This window comes from Mycetomoellerius zeteki, unplaced genomic scaffold (assembly GCF_001594055.1).
Source record: "Mycetomoellerius zeteki isolate Tzet28-1 unplaced genomic scaffold, Tzet1.0 scaffold386, whole genome shotgun sequence".
NCBI lineage: Eukaryota > Metazoa > Arthropoda > Insecta > Hymenoptera > Formicidae > Mycetomoellerius > Mycetomoellerius zeteki.
The window spans coordinates 581730-604425 of NW_017257377.1; the positions used below are offsets into that span (position 1 = coordinate 581730).

At 31.3% G+C, this 22696-nt stretch overlaps 1 protein-coding gene across 1 annotated transcript in view; it reads left to right on the forward strand.

Annotated features, from left to right (window-relative positions):
• Positions 1 to 6813: 6813 nt before the first annotated feature.
• 5-HT2A (5-hydroxytryptamine receptor 2A) overlaps positions 6814 to 22696 on the forward strand; it is a 31350-nt gene continuing 15467 nt past the window's right edge. Inside the window, exons 1-3 of the mRNA XM_018453459.1 lie at positions 6814 to 7012; positions 13367 to 13777; positions 14482 to 14773. Coding sequence (XP_018308961.1) covers positions 13469 to 13777; positions 14482 to 14773 — 601 coding nt within the window. The 5' untranslated portion in view covers positions 6814 to 7012; positions 13367 to 13468. The remainder of the gene's footprint in view (positions 7013 to 13366; positions 13778 to 14481; positions 14774 to 22696) is intronic.

A 22696-nucleotide genomic window follows, 5' to 3' on the forward strand; every position in this document is an offset into this window, starting at 1 on the left:
TAAAAGAAAAAATATATATAATCTATATTTGGTATTTTATTTTCCAAAAATATCACAAATTAAATTTATTAATTTAATTAGCTAATTAATTGAGTCTAAGTCGCAGGTTAATTCAGAAAATGTGATTCAATTATTACATAATCCAATTAATTTAACTGAAATAATTTTACAATCAATTACATGCAAGATTGATATAATACATGAATGAGATTTTTTAGATTTATAAGCAACGATATATTGCGGTTCTTTAAACATGGCCAGTACTGTCTTTAAGTTACACGAGCGCACGGGATAAACTTTTGTGAATTATCAGTTTTATTTTAATAATACAGAATAAATATGTATGTTAGAGTACACATTGCAAAGATCGTTTGCGTAAATGGAACGATCGTAAGCGCTTTCTTGTTCCTCGTAAATAAATTTCGCAGAATTAATACTTAATTTATATATAATTAATATAAATATAAAAGAGAATTAATTACAAAACCGTGAAAAAGAAGAGCTGTTTGATATTTATCTCGTTTCTCCGGGATGAAACTATACAATGCTTTATTTGACAACGAGAAAAATTATTTTATAAAAAATCTCCAGTTTCTAGAAAAGCCATTTAAAAGAATTTAATGCAATAATTTAATCGTATACTAAACAAGATGCGTTGAAATACGCAAAAAATGAGGAAAGATGGCGTTTCGAGATGAAGATGTCAATTTATAGATATATTTATGGATAATTTGTAGAACTTGGTAATATTGTAGAATTTGTAATATTAATCTGTTTCATTCTTTTCCGATTTTACAATCAATTAAGTTAAGACGGTGAGCACTATTCAATCGACTTCGATATACATTTCCAAGACTGCTCGAGAATTAAATTTTCGCATCTTGCAATGAAATATCGCATAATCTCGGCTCGCTCGTATTGAATTAGGAGTTTAATATTGATTGCCTAATTAAATATTATACACAAAGACTATAAAATTAAGTTACAAAAATCGTCAGATAAACTTTATCATCCAAAATAAAAATATACAATTGGTTACATGTAATTACATCTCGTTACTTTTATGAGAATTTCTAAAAAAAATAATATTTTTTGTTAATTTTAGAAGTTGCTTTTAACATTACATAATGGCACAGTATATAATTTTTTCCTTTTTCATGTTTTGATGTTGTCTATTTTCTTTTTACTTATCAAATTTACATAAAATCAAGACTATAGAGAAAGAAATCTATTCAAAATATCGACTTAAATTATGTTAAATCTTGCAAAATTTAATACCATAGATTTTCGTTAAATAAGAGATTTATTCTCTGCTCTTAATTTCAAATTACAACAAAATCAAGTCAACAATAAACAGTTCACATTAGCAACGAAGATAATTTGACAGTCATATTAATTAAAACGGAAGTTACAAAAGCTGAACAACATTGTACATGCATGTATGTCGTGTGCGTGTGCGTGTGTGCGTGCGTGCGTGCGTGCGTGCGTGCGTGCGTGCGTGCGTGCGTGCGTGCGTGTGTGTGTAAATATACACATGTAGTAAGTAAAGAAAAAATAGTATTTTTTATCACTTTAGCATTTACAAACTGTATCTAGATGAAATAATCAAGTTATGTGGTCTATGCTTTTTTTCGCACGTTTAATATTAAACGAGCGATGAAAATGCGGTCGTATTTCCTCATACCAAAGCTGATATATTCGTTTCCTAAAAGAAATTGCTTCTCGAGAAAGGTATTAATAGTAATTTGCAAGAATAAAGAAATCTATTTAAATCTTTAATCTAAATTTAAAGAGGGACTTTTCAATTTTTTAAATACATATTCTTTACTAATAAATTACTATATATATATAATAAGTAAAAGATTTATTAATAATTCAACAAACGTTAATTTCTTTTACACAGATATTTTAACAAAAATATTATTAAAACACAAATTATGTCAGAAGTTTTTGTTTTATATTATATTGTAAAAAATGTAATATAAAATAATATCTCCTATAAAATTTTATTCAATTAATCTTCTAAATTAAATTACACTGGTCGGTGTTCATGACCCCTTATTATTTTAAAGACCGTTTTAAGTAATATTTTAAAATGTCATGACTTTGTGATTGACTTATGATATCTTAAGATTATACTTAAGACGGTCTTAAATAAAAAGACTCAACCTATGAACATGAGGCATAATTATTAACTATCTAATTGGCAACTTGCTTAAGAAGTCTCTTAACTTTTTTAACTTATTTTTATAAAACAGGAACGTACATGTTCAACGAACGTAGAGCTATTTAATTAAGGGACGAATTTTCGCGATTGCGGCGAATGTCGAATGTCGACACTTCGATTATTCGTTTTAAGCGATATGTATGAGTGTGTATATGTGCAGGCTTGTATAATGAGAGTATATTTTATATTCGCCCGCGGGCGCGCACATATTTTTTATATGATCGCAAGCGGTAGATCATTAACTTTCTTATTGTGATCGTTTGAATCACAAAAAAGGATCACACCGCACAAAATCGAGGAAGATAAATAAAGTCAATAAGGATGCCGTCTTTGTAATTCTAATATCGAGATTGTTTTCTTGAGATACAAGAAAACTATATCATATACAGAGTGTCACGGAAAAAAACGCAAATCTTATCAACTTAATCATAATATAAAGTTGAAATTGTTTTCTGTGCAAACTAATAATTTTGTCATTTTATATGTAGGTTGCACATTTGATATTATTATAATGAATTACACTTAACTGATATTTAATATTGATATTGTATCGACAAGAGAATTTGGAAATTTCAACTTTAAGAATACAGTTTTAACGCGACATTTTTTGAGACGCTCTGTACTTAACGAATCACTGCGAAAAGAAAGGCAAACGATTACGCTTCTTTGATATAACGCATTTTGCACCTGGAAACTCACATTTCTCTCATTTTATATCTCGTTTAACTAAAAATTGCATCTATTTCTGTGCAAACAGGAAGCTGTTGTGATTGAGCATAGCGGAACGCAGATATGCTATTGTCCGAATGGTTGTATCATGCGATATAGTCAAATTAATTAATTGCTCTGAGCATAATAGTAAATGGCATAAATTAGACACAAAGGAAAGAAGAACAAACAGAAAAGGAAAAGGAAGATAAGATATTATGTAACCTGAGAGTATATCTGTAATTAATGTAATCGGGTTGATGTACAAGTGTTGTGGTTCTCTGCAGCTGTTATACGTGTAAATCATAAAAGAAAAGAAAAAAGAAAGAAAGAAAGAAAGAGAGAACCATTATTGCTAACTTGTACATTGTATTAGGGACGACTTATTTATTGAAGCCGCGCGTTGTTAGTTAGCAAACAAAGTCGTGTGTCGTTCATGATCGTTCGCTGTTCACTCGTGAATAATCCGTTTTGTATGTAAAAGAGATTACAAGAGAATTAATTAAAAAAAAGGAGAGAGGGAGAGAAAGAGAGAAAGAAAGGAAGAAAGATCGCGAGAGTGCGAGAGTGCGTGTGCGTGTGTATAAAGTAAATGGCATAAACTAAATATATATATATATAATGCATAATATATTGTATATGTAAAAATCGTGTATTCTCATATTGTAACTAGCTGTAATAATTTAATAAATCCTGTATATCGAAACTGTATACATACATCTTACATATTTTTTAACATTCACTACGTTGAATTTCACTATTATTAAATGATTTTATTTCTTTTACATTCTTCTGCATCTTCATAAAAATGTTTCTCATTTACTTTAATTCCGTTCATAACAAAAAAAAAACATTTAGTTAGGATAATTGCTGTGAGCTTAGCAACTATTTTATTTTATTAAAATTTAAAGTAATTATTAAGTAATAAGACGATATATTAAACGGATACTTTTGTAAAGTTTTTCGGTTTTTTCAAGACGAGAGAGAGAGAGAGAAAGAGAGAGAGAAAGTTTACTATAACTGTATATGTGATACGTGTCGCAATACTGTTGCTCAAGCTTTCAAAGTTTGAAAAAGTTTCTTAATTGGCAAAATAACGCAATTAACGAAACTTTACTTAGTATCTCTCTTCCTTGACGAAATTAAATACACGTCTTGCTAACGAAAGCGTTCTTCTTTTTCAGCTGCTAAGAAAACTTAGAATAGATAGTTGGTAATACCAAATCCTTGTCTGTATTTATAAAAGTATCTATTCGTATAAAAAGTAAACGATATAAAATACAAAAGAAAACTAATATGCACAGACAAATATTTTAAATAATAGCTAAATGTAAAGTATGTGAAGGATATTTTAATAAATTTGATATCAATAGTTAAATGAAACTGATAAATAAAATCGAGCTGAATCACACGTAATTATATTACGACACGATAAATAATTCTGAAGTAATTCAAACAATTACCACAATTTTAACTTCGAAACTAACTCGAGCACGAAGAATGAGGATATTCGAATCTCTGCCGCGGTTTGAAGTAATTTGCCAACCGCGATGCGGGAAGGAGGTTGGAGCTGAACCAAGGATGAATTCGCTATTTCATTCATGTAGAAACTTTATTCAAATTCAGTCATCTTCCGTCGCAAATTCGAGTCATAAATTGCGCGGCATAAAGCGGAAAAACGAAGAAACAAAAGAAGAAGAAAAAACGAGTGCGAGGACACATTTACAACACGGAGGAGACCCGGAAGAATTACGTGGCAGAAAGGAAGAAATCGGCGTCGTAAAGAAATAAGGGGAAGTTCGTGATAATGGGAAGGAAAAGAGAGGACACGGGGGAGAAAAACGGAAACGAAAGAAAAATGAAAAAAAAAGCGCGGCGGAAGGGAGAGATACGGGAAGGGAAGTACCGGGTGGCGCGCAAATTTTTAGCGCTTCTCCATCTCGGTTTCCATCCTGCTCGTCTCCTTTCATCTCTCACCACGCAGTCTCCGTAGCTTCCTTTCCAGTATGATCCGCGCGGTCCGAGCGCGAGCATCGTGTATTCTAGACTGTTATTTCGTTGTCGCGTTGCTTATTTCGTTACTACGTGGAAAAAACTGAATCTTGTGAAGGGAATCAAAATTCAATTGAACTTATAATGAATATTTTTCAATAAATTATTTTATTGAGTACAGAGACAAACGATTGCTACATAGAGACGTAACTTATTTTAAGGAGTTTAACTAATTTTTGTCATGTAATATGGTAATCTTCGTAAACATTTATTTGCGTCGTAAATATGTAAAAAATTTTCTGCCAGATATTTTTGATAACTTCTAAATAATATCTGATAGTTTATTTATTGATTCGCCGATTTGTACGAACCTTCCAAGTTTTCGATACGTTCTAAATGTATAAAATATACTGTATCATTCTACTGCATTATTTGCATAATCATCCATTTTATTATTTTGTGAATATATGGCGAAATTACTTTATTAAACGTTTCACGAAGCATATTGAAGAATTGAATTTAACAAGTTAACCGATCACGACATTAAACGGGTTGCTTTATTGACTTTCAAAAAGATTAACTAATCCTTTGTCATGGTAATTTTGATCGACATTATTTACACAATAAGTGCATAAGACGAGTCTTCCATCAAATGCTTTTCATTCTCATGCTTAAATTCATCAAACTCGCGAATTTTCTGAATTTTTATACTATAAAACTTAATGGAACTTTCACACTGCGAATAAGAAATAATATATACTTATTTAATTATTTACACATAAAAAAATAAATTTATATTACATTCTCAACAAATAGTTACTATTGTAATTGTTAAATTAATGATTAATTGAATCGTACCAATTAATTTAATCACTAATAAGTTTTATACAGATCTTCATAAATATTGCGAGGTAGATAGAATACAAAGTTCGGTTTAATATGTTTCGATTTCTGTGATTTAACAACCTCGTTCACATCGAGATTCATTCGTATTCCAAGCTTTTCGAGCTGTCGCGCATAAAAAGTCGGTAGAATCGCGCTACTTTGATATTCAAATATCGAGCGAGCCACGAGATTTAATAAATCCGATCGGCCGAATTCATTTTCGATATCGAAGAGCCGCGATATCATACAATATAGATTCATGGTTTCGTGAGCTAGAAGATGATATGCAACACTGAAATTCAAATCAATTTCTTAGCGAGAGATACCCTTAATACCATGTATAAATTAAATTTCGCTGGCAAATTAATCCTTCAATTATAAATGTCGCAATAAATATCTTCTTAAAAATTTGTCCATAAATTTTTAATTGTTGTATAATACATAAATTGACATAATATCAATAGAGAAAGAAGTCATGAATAAAATAAAATAATTTTTTTTAATATCTTTCTCTAATGAAATAAAATTTTTAAACAGCGCACGATAAGTTTATTAAATATTAAATTTCTAATAAAATTTAGGCAGAATTGTATTTAAAAAAAATTATTCGTACAAATTTTTTCAATGTTTTTCAATTTATTTGTATTATTTAGTATGCCGTGTTATTTATTTTCTAAATTTTTTATCATAGACATATTAATTCCGTATTTGCTAAAAAAAAATTTGCAACTAAAGAATTAAAACAAAAATATTTTTTTACATATACATAAAGTTAAAGAAAATCCACCACATAAACTCATTTGACCTTTGATTGCTTTCCTATTTGACACTTTTGGTGAAAATTGTCACTCAAAGTCCCTCAAAGAATTTGCGAGAGATGACTTCATAAATGGATTTCTTTTGTAAACGTCTAACATTTAATAAATCATTTTATCAAAGTCATAAAATTTCAGGAAGAGGATGGAAATAATAGCTCGTATACAAGTGAATAAACATTTATCTTTATCGTCTCCCGTGAGTGTCTGTAAATTTGAAGAAAGAAAACAATCTCGATTTGATGTGAAGTACGAGTGAAAATTCCAAGTAAAGAAAGTAAGAAGTGTCTCGGCTGTGTCTGAGGTTCAGACAATGAACAAACTGTACCGACGACGAAACGAGAGCATCAATGGCGTCGAAACGCGAGCAACAGAAATCGAAAAAGTAAGTGCAATCATAAAAATCGACCGAATACAATATACTATTTTCTTTCAGGATTGGTTCACAGATATTGTTCGTTGCAGAACTGATTTATTTACTTCGTCGCAATCTTGTCAAATAAAAAAAGGAACTATAAAAATAACAATATTCTAGGACAATTTCTTTCTAGTTCACAAATTCTTTGACAGATCTTTTGAATTTACAACATCATTTTTCTTAAAATTCTTTGATTCTTAAGAAAAAGATGTATATTGAATTTGCAATCTCATTAAAAATATAATATTTAAACGTATCTCTAAAATCTTAATTGTACTTCGATTTCAGATATTTCACTGAATATAATTATTAAACACATCATAAAATATGTTCTTATATTTATTATTCTTGAAATTATTATTTAAACCCTCATTAGAATTTTCATTCAATCTCAAAGCAAAACTGAAGCTCTAAGATCCAAAATTAAAAAATCTATCGAAGGGCTAAAAGAATACACTAAGTCATTTAGTTGCGAAGAAAAAAGTTATTGTCGTTGGAGCGTGATTTTTAAGTGCTGTCATTTTGTAGATGCAATTCGATTAGCCGCATCTCTATACGCGCGAAACTCTCATTAATCTCGCGATGCCTTTATCAGGGAGATGTAGCTATTGATCACGTTGCAATGCCGAGGCATGCCTTGAGCCTTCTCGTAAGCCGTTTACTTTCGGCGGAAATTCGACATTTTATTAGCTGAATCGCATGCGACAACCTGAGACCTGTTGCTTTAATATCGTCTTATTTTTTTTTAAGTAGAAAATGATTCAATCACCTTTATGTCCTTTCGACTGATCCATTTCTAGCGCTTCTTATATATAATAATAAAGAACATTATCCATTTGATCGTTTATCGTTACTATTTTTCATTTTGTTTCACTTTATATAAATCTACCTTAGTCTTTATTTTACTTTATTTTGTATTTTAATGAATTTCAATTTAATATATTTGATTATTAATACCTGTTAATGCGCATTACGTCATATTTTCTGTTTAATAAAGAAAATGTATGGACAACAAATGCTATAAGCTTGAATTTGTAATAATACATGGTAAAAAGTCAGTCTCATAATTTCCGGCTTTCTGTTCATGAAAAGCGGAAATAACGGATTACTGTCGACCTTTTCTCGAGATCCGTTCTTTCTCTCTCTCGGAAAAATTAACATGAAACATCACGATTAATTTGCGTCATTCTGCCGAAAGAATCGATTATTAGAGAACTCCGCGTATATTATTAAAGACAAATGTTATTATCTATTTAAGAATCGAGGAATTCTAAAGTTAAAAATATAACACATTTATGATTCTTATCCAAGAAATTTTTGTCTTGATTATTATTTCATAAGTTAGTAGATTGGTCAGTTATGACGAAAAATTCGTTACTTTTTTATGAATTTTATAATAATAAATTCGCAAGAATCATTATATACAAATATTTATCGATGGTATAACTGCGACTAGTCAAACTTTATTAACGTAATAAAAATGGCTTTTGCAGGAATTATGAGAGAAATAAATATTCTTCGTCACAATTGATATTGAAAATTTCAATAAATCGGCATTTGTGACGAATTTAAAAAGATAATTATCCTTCTTTCACAAATCATCAAAATAATTATTCTTCTTTCATGACAATGAAAAGGTTACTCGATATTAATATTTATTTAATTCTAGTCGGTCAATAAACTTTAATACGTCCGCGTCGTAAAAAAATATAAAAAATTACATAATTATGTGTAAAAATAATAAAATTATATCTACTATAATTATTATAATTCTAATGTAATTTTTTTAGAGCGTAAAATTATAACAATTATAAAACAAAAAGAAGCAAAGCGGTGATTATGTGGTTTTAATCATCTTGTGTTGGATTTCGTAAATATAAAATAATTATATGACTTTTGTACATTAAGTGTATTTTCATATTTTAACATTCAGAATGCTTCTGACTTTAATGATTTAATGGACGACAAGCTTGCAGAGCGCACGATCGTGCTCCAAATAAAAAGAAAATTTATCTCAATGCAAAGTAAACTTCGTTTAGTTACACAGTAATTACATAGTAACGTTGTAGCTGTTCAAGAATGTTAATGAGTAGACAATTACGAGTACTAATTTTCTTTAATTTCACTATTAAACTTATACCCAATTTGAGTTATTTTTAATCATTTCTGTAAGTTATCATTGCTCCTACTCAATATGTTATTAAAATAATTAAAACAATTGAGTTAAATAATTTAACTCAAGAAAATTTATTATTTAAGTATATACATTTATATGGATGTAGTTTTTCTTGGAAATTAAACAAATCAATCCACAGAAGTGAAATTGATTTACATTTTGACACGTGGAAGTTAAAAATAACAAGATGTTATCTTTAATTCAAGGAATCCTTTTATGTCTAACAATATTTAACAAGAAGACAATAATCTATTAATTGGCGACGTATACAGAACTCTGATAGTATCTTCTTCGTCTTTATCTACTTCGTATAATAAGTGTTTCGATGACTCGCACTGTCATTGCCTTAAAAGTGTCAGTAGTCATTGTAAAGCCGTATCACTTTCCACGCGGGACTGCTAATAAATTACATCCGCATCTCCCATTCTCTTTCATCGGTCCCGATCTCGAACGCGTGTTAACCCATGTTCGTTTTGGTGCGAGCACATCGGTGCTGGCACGGTTCACTTCAACCCTGTTGATGCACTTTCGCGGATCAAGTCACTTAGGCTTCGCGCCTCAGCTTCTTGTAAAATCGAAAAATGCAGCCCGAATGCAATTTTGGAATGAACCTTTAAAATTGCGAACCACGATGGGTGACAGCTTTGCAGTAAACATCTTTTCTAGTATTTTCTAGAAAATTCTAAAAAATTTGTGTTAAATTTAGCACATGTCCCAAACAGTTCATTCAAATTTATGTATCACTTTAACACAAGATGAATATGTTAGATTATACAAGTATTATATAAAAGAATAAATACGGAAAAGGTAATATTGTGACACAGTTTGTAAACAAAACGTAAAAATATTTTTTTCAGTAAAATTAATATTTATGATACATTATATTTTATTTATTCGTTTTAGAATTTACGTTTTAAAACAAATTATCTTTACGTTATTTGTTCACGTACTCATAAATTGTATTATATCAACACTAAGAAATATATGTTAAATATATCAATTTAACACAAACTATTTAAATAATATAATCATAATGTTAAATTAACACCCGAATATGTTAAAAATTCCAAAATAAAATTTTGATAAGGATTTGAGTGGACCGTTTCCAACCTGAATATGAAATATTTCTTACTGTGTATTTAGCAATAAAAGTGTACGTAACCTTCATCAAAATGTGTCACTTAATTATCCAGGGAATACATTTATCTTCTTTTCTTTTATTTCTTTTTTCTCTCATTTATTTCTTTCAACGTAAGTAGTAATTAATTATTTCTGTAATTATTATTTCTGTAATTAATTATTTCATTATACTTGTCATTAATGTAATTTATGTAATTTTTCAATGAATTTGCGATATAATAGTTTATAAAAACATCTGTAAGTATTGTTGATATCATAAATAAATATTTAAGATAAACAAGATGACATATGGCAGCACATATATTTGACTTTGCAAGTAACACACGTTACATGCAGGTCGTGCAAGAATAATGTTTATTTTTATGCGTGGAATATTGTAATAGTAAACTTTCTTAGATATAAATAGATCAAGTACTCTTGCGCGCGTCGCAATATTCCGTCGCGGCTTTAATGCATCAACTTTATTATTCATGCCCTGAATTAATATATCGTTATCAACTTTCCATGTAAACCCAGCGGAAAGCTGTATCTTCGTATCCGAGGAAACAGAAAATCGATTTTCAGTTTTGCTCGTAAAATTCTACACTCGCGATAACCGCTTTAATTACACTAATTACAAATACCAGTCGACGCATGAATTTCGCTTCGGCTAAATGGATAAACTATAGAATAGATGCCTCGGTATAAAGCTTATTATCAGTGTTACTAATAACGGATTTAAGCAATTGATATAAATAAATTGTGATTGTGCATAATATATAATATATTCATAACTTATACATATATGTCATTCCCTCTACACTATTTATAAATAATTCAAAGTTAGTAATTCAAAAGAGACTATAGATATAATTTAAGATTCAAGAGAGAAATCTTAAAAAGTATATTTAAAGTTTTTCAATTTCGTAGTTTTGTTAATAATATTAAAATCAAAATCCTCGAAACTTCAAATTTACACATTTCAAAATTTTATAAACTATTAAAAAATTTTTGTCTTTTATTTTTCAATGTTTTTGATTTTAGATAATGAAGAGTTATTTAAAAAGTTTAAATGAAAAAAGTTCAATTTATAAGATTATAATTTTTATTGTAATTTTCTTAATTTTTATTTCTTTGACATTTAAAAATTTAAAATTCTCTCAGTATTGTTTAAAATTTATTAGAAAAAGGAACCAATTATTAAATTAATCATGAGATATTAAAAAGAAGATAAAAGAAGTTACTTTCTATCAAAAATTCAGTTTTGATTCTATATTACTGTTCGTAACGAGTGAACCCGGATAACATGCACCAGCACGTCATTGACAAGCAAGCTTACCGAAGTAGCAATTTGTTCGGGGATCAGCATTGTCGCGAGGTAGAGAACACGGACTGTCGATATCGTGTACGTCAGTTAATCCGACCGGTGGGGTTCCGGCAAATAAATAGCGGCCCTGAAGGGGACTGACATTTTTGTAACCCGTCTGTGGAAATATCTGAACGGATCGCAAATCGCACGCGTCCGATCTTACACATTTATCGATGTTCCCGATAGAGAGAGTCTACGAGTCGGCGCGGGCGTCGAGCCGACCCTTTGTTTGTCGTGAAAGAGCGGCACTTTGTTCGTAAGATTCTATCCGCAATCAACGCGCAAATGGTCGCTCTCCTTTCCTTTCTGACGTTGTAATCGCTGTGAGTTCCTGATGATAAAGAAACCGATGACAAAGCCCATTCTGATCTCCGATTAATTAAAAAAAAGGTGGATAAAACAAAATGACATCTTTGAAAAATTAATCCGCTGAAATTGAATTTAGCTTTTTATCAAGATTGTTAAAAATTAAATTATACAGCATTTAGGATTTTTGTATCATTTTTAATACATAATATTTCATTTCATTCGATTAATATATTTTTTACGCACGAATAATCTGTATTGGCTTATATTTAGTAAATAATACTTCATATTTATTATTATTTTAAATTTTAAGTAGGATAAACAAACCAAAATAAATTTTAATAAATCTATAAAGACTTTACTCTAATTTTTTAATCCTTATAAAAACATAAATTAAATTAAAATTTATAAATACCATTGTATCATCATCAACTTTCCGCGTAAACTTAGCAAAGAATTGTATCTCTATAAGAAATAGAAAATCCGTCTCTCTCTCTCTCTCTCTCTCTCTCTCTCTCTCTCTCTCTCTCCAGTTTTTCTCGTCAAATCCTACAATAATCTTGCAATAATCGCTCAAAAATTTAATTACGTGATTAATTTAATATCGTGTTCTTACTTCAAAAGTACCGCAACTAATAGAATGTAATTTTTTATTTATTATGAATAAGTCAAATAAAGATTATTCTATCAATCATAAAAAGAAATTAACTTAACTTCACAGTCCATCTGTCAAATAGCAATTGTGTCGTTCTTAAGGTTTTCAAAGAGACCGTATACCTTCTACAAAGAATGACATATTTCGAGTTGTGCCATTTTTATAAATAAAAAGAAAAGTCATCTACAAAGAACATTTAGAGTTAAGATAGTTTTGGTAATGGAAGTTCGAAGAAGTATTCTATTTTAAATTTATACATTTTTTAGTTTTTCAAGATAGATAAATATAAAATAAATTATTAATATGGCTCAATCAGAATAAATCAATAAATATAAATTTTTAGTATTATTTCGAATTATGTCACTTTTGATAAATTATCCTGAATTTGTCATAATTTTTTAAGATATTAAAATCATCACAATTAAACAAGAATGGTTTTTTAAGAATTGTGAAACGAAAATGATAAAAATAATATTTGATCATGTATCTAAAAATATACTTTTCTTATCGCAAGCAATATTATTTCATTAATCGATAATTTTCTATTAAATTCAAAAACAGTTTTTCCTCTTTTCTGAAAAGTCCTAATATTTTAGTCATGTCACTTTTGAAGGGAACGACGTTATTTCTTAAACTTTCAATTTATTTTAAGAAAATGACGAGATTATGGATATAAAAGTCTTGTTATTTCTTCAGATTGTCTTCAGAAATACTTCAGATCGGCATAAAGACTTCGCACACACGTGTTATCGATCGTGACTGAAGGTCTTAATCCCAAGGACTTCATCGAGGGTCGTCATGCTGGCCTCGGAGGGCAATTTCACATCTTGGGCCAATAACTGGACGACGCTACTGCACCAGGTGTCCTGCAACGACACTCTTTACGAAGAGTGCGACATCGTTTCCGCCGGATTCGATCATCTTTGCACAACGCTCGAGAGAGGAACATTCACCGCTTCTTCAATGACGCTTTTTTGTACACCTTGCGATTATGCGAGTTGTAACGTCAACGTGTCCTTACTCCTGAATGGTCTCGAGAGTATTGAGGGCGTCTTTCTATCTAGGATACCGACCAGGAATTGTAATGCCACATCCATCGAAGAGGAAGTAAGTTTTCTTAGAGAAAAAGTAAAGACATCAAGATATCGAAATTTCCAGATTGAGAATTTAAAATTCGCATAGTTCAACTTACAAGAGTTTGAAAATAAAAAGAATACTCGAGGATAAATGAGCTTATCGAGGATAGGTATCTTAAGATTTTAAAACTCAAAGAATTAAATATAATATTAAGAAAATTCAATAAAAAGATAGAATATAATTTCAAAAATCGAATTTCTTTAATTTAAATTTTTCGTATAAATTTTCAAAATTCTTTTAAATAACTCTCTTAAAGATCCAAACATCATAAATAATTGGAAAAAAAATTAAAAAAACATTTTTAATAGATTGTAAAATTTTGAAATGTATAAAAATTTGAAGTATCAAGGATTCTGATTTAAAATACAATAAAAACAAATAATATTATTAGATAAAATATTTGATGAAATCTAAAAGAATTTAAATAGCCTTTTTATTTAAGATTGCTTTTTTGAATCTCAAATTATATCTATTCAACTTGAACATTTTACCTTCGAAGCGATAAAGTTGTTCGATTTCCGTCCAAGGGTGACATGTAAAAATCTTCATTTCGAGGACGAGGGACGATATTTCAAATCCGAGACGACATTTAAAAATTGTCGCTTTTCATTTTGACATCTTGGAAATTTCAACCATCCATCTCAGACATAACGATAAATATCCTGGTGTTTTAGATTTTGGAATGCTCACCCGCCGGGAGCATCGCCGAAGACCTGGCCATGTCTTGCTCGCACCGATCCAGGATCGATAATACGGGAGCAAAGACATGTCGATTTGATTGGAGCTTCTTATTCGTGGCGGTGTTCATAGTTGCCGGAGGACTGGGAAATATATTGGTTTGTCTCGCAGTAGGCCTGGACAGAAAACTTCACAATGTGACGAACTACTTTCTACTATCACTAGCCGTGGCTGATCTTCTTGTCAGCCTCTTCGTCATGCCTCTGGGTGCCATCCCTGGCTTTCTGGGTGAGTTATGAAAAGACCTTATGAATTCGTCTCTCTTTTATTTTGCAATCTTTATCTCCCTTTGAGTCATTTTAATTTTCCGCTGTATAATCTTTGCGCACAAAAAAGATGCTTCTAGTAAAATGTTTACTATTAATTGAGAGCGGAGGATACATAGAAGACTTTTTATAAACATAATCTTAGAGATTTTGTGAGTAACAAAGTACAAAAGTTATTTTATCAAAAGTTATGAATAATTTTTTAAATGTTATTCTTTGATTTGTCGAAAATCAAAGATATTTTTTTAATTTCAGTGGCATTTCTTCATAAATAGTAATTTTATCGATTAAATTTTTAACTATATATATAAAATTAGAAAAATTTTTTGGAAATAACAAAAAAATTTTTCGAAAAATTGTGAGTTTTATTATTTCAAAAGATAGAAAAAAGATTTTTTGAACTTCCGTGAAATTCAATGTGTAGATTTTTTAAAACGCATATTAAAAGATGTCTTTTACTTACAATTTTTTAAAAATTATTTTTTGTAACTTTTTATGAATCATTTTCTCACAAAATCTCTAAAGATTTATAAAAAGTTTTCTTATGTACCTTTAATCTTCAATTAACAGTAAACATTTTACTAGAAGTGTTTCCTTCCGTGCGCAGAACTTTTATAATCCCTTAATGAAACATAACGCGCGCGCGCGCGCGCGCGCGTGTGTGTGTGTGTGTGTGTGTGTGTGTGTATGTATATATTAAGAGACGTAAATATCATGTAAAAAATATTTTCAAATATCTTTTCGAGTATTTTAAGATGCTAGACAAATATGGAACGGCATGGAATGAGAAAAGGCAAGAATATTTAAAGTAGAAAGAGATAGCTGCTGCTTTTCCGCTGAGTGTCGCGAATAATGGGTGCACAGTAAAACAGTGCATATTAGCGGCGCGTCGTAGCGGAATTTTAGGACCTGCGTAGCGACGCGCGCGATCAGATTACGCTTGTAACACAATCCGAAGCTTAAGACACCGTAGTATAGTGGAACAATGTGGAAACGAGAGACGACGCGCGCGAAAGGTCCGTTTACGGTCTTTCTTTCTCTCTCACATCTTCTACCGTGAAGTTCCCTAACAATCGCGTAAATAGTCCAGTAATTAATATTATATTAATCGAAACTACATCACCGCTTACAAAATTTAATTATTAATTTTTAAGTGGCATTACAGATTAGAGTTGGATTGTTAACTTGCATATGTTTTGTGTGCGTGTGCGTGTGCGTGCGGCGTGCGTGTGTGTGTGTGTGTGTCGCGCGCGCGCACGCACGCACAGAGGGTGTCCCATTTCAATTTTCACGTCGAAATACTCGTAAAATATAAAAGATACGGGAAAATGTTTCCAATAAAGGTTTTACTTCGAGGAGGACATAAGATGATAACATTGGTTTGACCTTGGGTGGCGTCGCTAAGGCCAGGTCAAGGTCACGTTGGTTTTTTTAAATGGAGAACCCCCTATTTTTCATTACATATTCTTATAGCTTACCTCGAGAGCTTTCCAAAACTCTATAATTAAATATTTTTTCATCAAGTACTTTTTTAGTTATGATGCTCGAAAGTACGGTACCTCCGACATTTAGCATAACGCAAAATGTCCGACCGATGGTTAAAACCTCTTAAATGTTGTTCAGAATCATGTCCTGGATAACATTTGTCAAAATCAAGGTCATTGGAGATTATTCTTCTTATTTTCATTTTTGTACTAAAAATTTATTTCTACGTAAAAATGAAAATAAGAAGACAACTTCTAATGGCCTTCTCCTTGACATATAATGTCAAGATCATGACTCTGAACAACATTCCAAAGGTTTTAGTCATCAGTCTGACACCTTGGGTAATGCAAATGCCGGCAGTACTGTAACTTTGAAGCCTCGTAACTTGGAAAATATTTAACGAAAAATAACATTATTATATAGTGTTTTGGAAAGGATTTGAAGTCAGATATAAGAATATATAATAAAAAATGAGGAGTTCCATTAAAAAAATTTTAGATAACTTGATCTGACCTTAAGGACATCTTCTCAAGATCAACCAAGGTCACCAACTTCTGTCCCCCTTGAAACTATAAAACTTTTGTCTGAAACATTTTTGCCTTAAACTTACAGATTTTGAGAAAATCGACTGGATAAATTAAAATGGTCCACTCCGTGTGCGTGCGTGCGTGCGTGCGTGCGTGCGTGTGTGTGTGTGTGTGTGTGCGTGTGTGTGTGCGTGTGCGCGCGCGCGCGCGCGTGTGTGTGTGTGTGTGTGTGTGTGTTACTATCCAAAACTTTTAGAGTAAATGTCATTTTGAAGAATGAAATCTCATTCTTAAAAATTGAAAATTGAGTCAGTCTTTTCAAGACTGGATAATTTTTATAATAAACAGACAAAAAATAGAAAAATTGTTTTCACATTTTATATTAAATATCTATTAACTCAAATTATTCTATACACTTTCAAAAGTTTAGAATATAATATTTATACTTTCAGAACTTGAATCTCAATGAGAAACAACATTTGCACATTGATCAGAGTGTTATAGTATTTGACCACTAGTATAGTATTACTTGTTTTTACAGACTCTATGATTGTTTCACCCTCTTTCTTACATAATCAATAGTTGTAGAATAGAGTATGTAACTCGCAAAATTTCTAATCCTGACTAAACATTTGTTCACTATAGTGTAGGTTTTGTATTCTCTTATTTTTTTCTTATTACTTTGCATAAGAACTAAATTAAAATACAGTAACATTTTTTTGTTCAAATATAAAAAGCGTCAACACCTAATAAATAAATCTATTTAGCAAACAATTAATTCGCTTTTTATAAAAAAAATATTTATTAAAAAATTTTTGAGCAGTACTGTTATTCAGTAGTTTCATCAGTCAAGAATAGACTATTGGTTTCAAAATGATCTTTAACAGGTTAGTTTATAATAAAATACAAATGACACCCTTTTGTCCTGCGAACAATCGGTTGGCTCGCCCTCCTCGCCTCTGGTATTGTCGAGGAACGACTTCATCCGCGAGTTTTCGCGTCACGTGCTTGTGCTCCATTCTTCACGCGAAACGCGCCGACGACACGCGAGGCATTAGCGGATTCATCGTCGCAGCTCGTTTATCTCGCGAACGAGACAGCTTTTGCTCCGCGACCTGAAAAGAGTAATTTCCAGCGCATCTAGGTCCTGAGAATTTAAAATCCGGGACAGTGACGACACGCGCTATTCGATTCTATCAAGTCGTTAATATGAAACTCTATTGAAGCATTTAGATGTACCAACTTCCTTGAACTTCTTAGATTATCAAGTCTAATGCTGTTGAAATGAAAGTGCTCGTATTTTGCAGTTCCAATATCTCGATATTGCACAGTACGCAAGATTCGCGATATTTCCTCGGGTTATATCCACGTAAGAAAAAAATATCTTGGGTCTTCTGAATCCCTTGGGTGGAATCGTCAATTCTCATATCATTAAAATTAAAGAGATCAAACTTTCAAGCTTTTACACTTTCAGATTTCGTACAACACAGACTTGGATCTTAAATTTTTCCTCTTTTGAAACTTTAAACCAATGAATCTAAAATTTTAAAGTTTGTAATATCCAAAGTGTGTTTCTGATCGTACAAGAATATTCTGTTAGACTTAGTGATTCTTTAATAATTAAAAAATGTGTTAAATATATTACACACAGCAAATAATCATATAGCAATTATTAAAGATACAATATCGAAAGCGAAAGTATAAAATACTGTACATGCCATTTTTTAAATTTTTCAAGAGAAAAGAACTTATTTTTTTTTAACCACTTCAAGAATTCTGTAAAAAATTACCGTAATGACTAAAGACATGAGCAATTAGTGTTTGCAAACACTTTTAATTAAGTGATTTTAATTTTTAAAAAATCATGTTAGAGTTTTTAAAAGTTCAAAATATTGTAAGTCCAAGTAAAATTGCCAATTGCACGATAGACTTCCAACATTTTGAGTTGAACTATCCATTTTTCTCCGATTGTAGCAACACTTTCCAAATATTAGTATGTGATAGAACACTGCATTTACGACCCATTCACGCAATAAAACGCATTTCACAATTTTAGCACTTACAACAACGTTTTACCGTGGCACATAGACTCCAACCGAAATTTCGGTTTCGATTTCGGTTTCGGTCAGTTTCGGTCAAACAAAAATCAGGGTTTCGGTTTGATTTCGGTTTCGGCTGAAATTAAGAGAAAATTACGGTGGGTAAACCGAAACTGTACAAGTTACAACGCGCTGGTGAGCATTAAAAAAACAACTGTTCGATTTTAATTATTAACTCGTTGATTAAGCTTAAGACAAATTGAATACAAACTTTGATGTGATCCTAATAATAACTGTGATTTGATTTCTTTAAAAGTTGAGAATGCAATACTATTATATTATTATAGTTAGATATTTTAATAAAATCTCTGTAAATTAATCCAAAAATGTCGATTACGACTCCGGCCGAAAAAAATGTGACTCTTAGCTTCTCTCTCTCTCTCTCTCTCTCTCTCTCCATCTCCCTTTCTCTCCTTCCTCCTCCCCCTCTCTCTAATAAGACTTAGAGTTTCGGTTTCGATTTCGTTTTCAATCGAAATTAAATGACAACCGAATATTCGTTTTCGGTTTTGGCCGGAGGTCAAAATATGGTTTCAGTCGGATTCTAGTGGTACATTTCAATTCTAACTCTATCCTATCAATAAATATTTCTTTACTTTGCCCAACATATTTTACAGCATAAAGTAAAAAAAATATTTTGGTTTGTTTTGTACGCTGAAATGTCTCGTGCGTGCGTGCGTGCGTGCGTGCGTGCGTGTGTGTGTGTGTGTGTGTGTGTGTGTGTAGAAAATAAAACAGTAGCGTTAAAAAGTAACAAAGAAAGAAAATTGGAGATATAACATTTAATAATTCTCGGCATCCTTGATCCTATTACGAGGTGCCGTGATGGCGCTAATTAATTCGCATTTCGACTGAAATTGCTGCGAGCAACGAAGCATCGCCGTATGGCGATTAAGTACTTTCGAGTGTCCAATCTACCTTGGCTGGATGACAGCCTACAATTATCTTCGATGACGCTTATCCATCATAAATCGTTCCAAAATTCATCTCCAGTATATCTTTAGATTTTATATAAATAATATATATAATTACCAAGATTTTAACAGTTTATTTATAAAGAAACAAACGTAAGATAATAAATGACTGAAAAATTTCAAGGACGTTTCTTAGCATTTAAAATTATAAAACAATAAATATTAAATGCTTTTCAAAATTGTTCTATATAATAATTATTTATCTGGATTTTATTATTATTATTGTGCTCTTATTTTGATGTTTAATTATGATTTGTGATGAAACAGTGTCGTCAATATCTCAGGTAGACCAAACGTGATGAAATCATCGAAAGCGTGAAATTTAAGCTTTTTTGAGCACGCTCGTTATATTCGTTAAGTTGCGCGGTTCATTTCCGACGTTTATTTTCATATTTTCACGAATATATGCCGCGAAATCGGCAGGAAGTGCATTACGAGCACGTACATATGTGGTGGCGATGCAACCCGACGCGTATACACCTTGTTACAGCAATGCGCATCGGCGCGTAACGGGGCCTTTGTGGCTGAAAATTGGCAAACTCGCCGCCCCGGAGCTATGCGAATATTTCGTATGCAACGGCATTCGCGCGAACTATCGGCTACTCTTTTTCACATTCCAATTCTTTCTTGCGTATTTCCGGGGAAACCTGCAAAGTTTCCGTCGCTAACTTCTCTAATCGATAAAAGAATGAAAAAAAAAATAATATATGCGCGGAATTAATGACAATAACGATTGGACGAAGCATCTTTTCATAAATTATTCTCTCAATAGAATTATTAATATATGCAATATCGAGACAGAGGTTTTAACGATTGGACTTCATTTTTAGACGAATCTATCGTGCATTCAAAGAACGGTGGCAGTTTAGGGCTAAAATTTGCCCGTGATGAAAACGTATGATATCAGTCAATTTTTATAAATTTGGACGTGCTCGAATGTGAAGTTTAAAATTCTCCAAAATCCGGGGAACTATGGAGAATTTTAAGCTTTACTTTGCAGCAAAAAATTGTACTTCCCGATGAACAAACATTCCTTCGAAAAAAAATCGGTTTTTCTCTTTCAAGGCGAATATCGTTTCACCCCTCAAAAATGAAAACGGGCACGTATAAAAAAAATACGTGTCGCTTATTTTTGTCTGGAGAATAACATACTAAATGCTCACTAAGATCGGAGAGGAACAGTTGGGTCCCTTTCTTTGTAAGAGATACCCAGATCAGTAACCACCACGCGGTATATCTTGGGTAAAGCTAATACCGATGGTGAAAAAACAGGAACGCATGCATGCCCACGCACATAGGTACGGACATTCATCTTTTGTTCATGTTATTGTACGCTGTGTAACATTGACTTTTACATTGCAAAAAGTTGCAGTTTTTGAGGTCATTACAATAGAAAAAGAGGTTCTTATTCAGTTACTATTTGTTCATCGGGAAATACAATATTTTGTTGCAAAGCAAAGCTTAAAATTCTCCAAAGTTCGGGGAATTTTGTGAAAATGCAATTTTTCTTCTTTTCAAAAAAATTGAATTTCCACAAAGTTCCCCGGACTTTGGACAATTTTAAACTTTATATTCGAATTATATTCAGCACGTCCAAATCTATAAAGATTGACCGATTTCATACGATTTCATCACAGACAAATTTTGACCCGAAACTGCCACCGTTCTTTTGTCCTCAATTTTAATTTTGTTTCAACTTTTATTTCAATTTTATTCATGTTTTATTTTTTGTTCTAATGTTTGTGCTTTTAATTGCCAAATTTTAGTATACTTTAAGGTTTAATTATTTCTACATCAACACTTTGGTTCCAAAATCAGCTGAAGCCTTTCCACAGCTGTAAAAGTAGCCAAGTGTATTGTATTTTAATAAACAGAAATTGTATTTCTCATGTCATATACAGGGTGTCCCATGTAACTGTGATCAAGATTTTTCCGACACTTCGGATGATCTGACAAAAATTATTGTGAATAAAAGTTAGTTAGTTTTCAATCAACTACAAATTGCAATATTAAAAATTTACAAAATATTCTTTTTTAGGAAAAAAGTCAAGGTCATCTTAATTTTTTTAATGGATTACATATTTAAATGCATTACATATTTTTACTTCACTATATTGTAACTGATGTCAAGACGAGTTGAATGATCTGCTATATTATGACTTTGAGATGACTTTAAAGTCAGATGTGGGATCAATGAACGGAAATGTTTTCGTGAAAAAATATTTTGTATTAAGGGGATCCTAAACCGATTACCGAACTTGATCGAGGTCGATAGTGCAGACTTTTTTAATTCCAAATTCGATAATAGTGACATCTTTGATTCATTTCTTATTTTTCATTATGTTATATATCGTTCTATCTCACTCGAACGCATATATCTATCCTTATCTAACATATGCCAGCACCATCTATCGCAAGACCGCGCAACTACTACTACACGGAATTTCGGTTCTGTTGACATTCCCAGTCTTCGCAAAGCATTCGTATACTTACACGTATTTTCTATTCGGTGAAAATACCTTTCTTTCAATTAGACTTTCAATCTTAGTTCTACAAACTGAGTATCGTTCCTTCCAATAATGTGACCTCAGCTGCACGCTTATTTTCAAGATAAAGACTATAAAATATTCTTATATCAAGCAAATATATATATACAGGGTGTTTCCAAATTAAATGGCAAAACTTCGGGAGCGTGTAGAGGAGTAAAAAACTAAGAAAAAAAGTCCTATAGACATATGCTCCTTTTTGCTTTGTTTCGCAGGAAATCACGAAAAAAGAAAAAAATATATTTAATTTATTA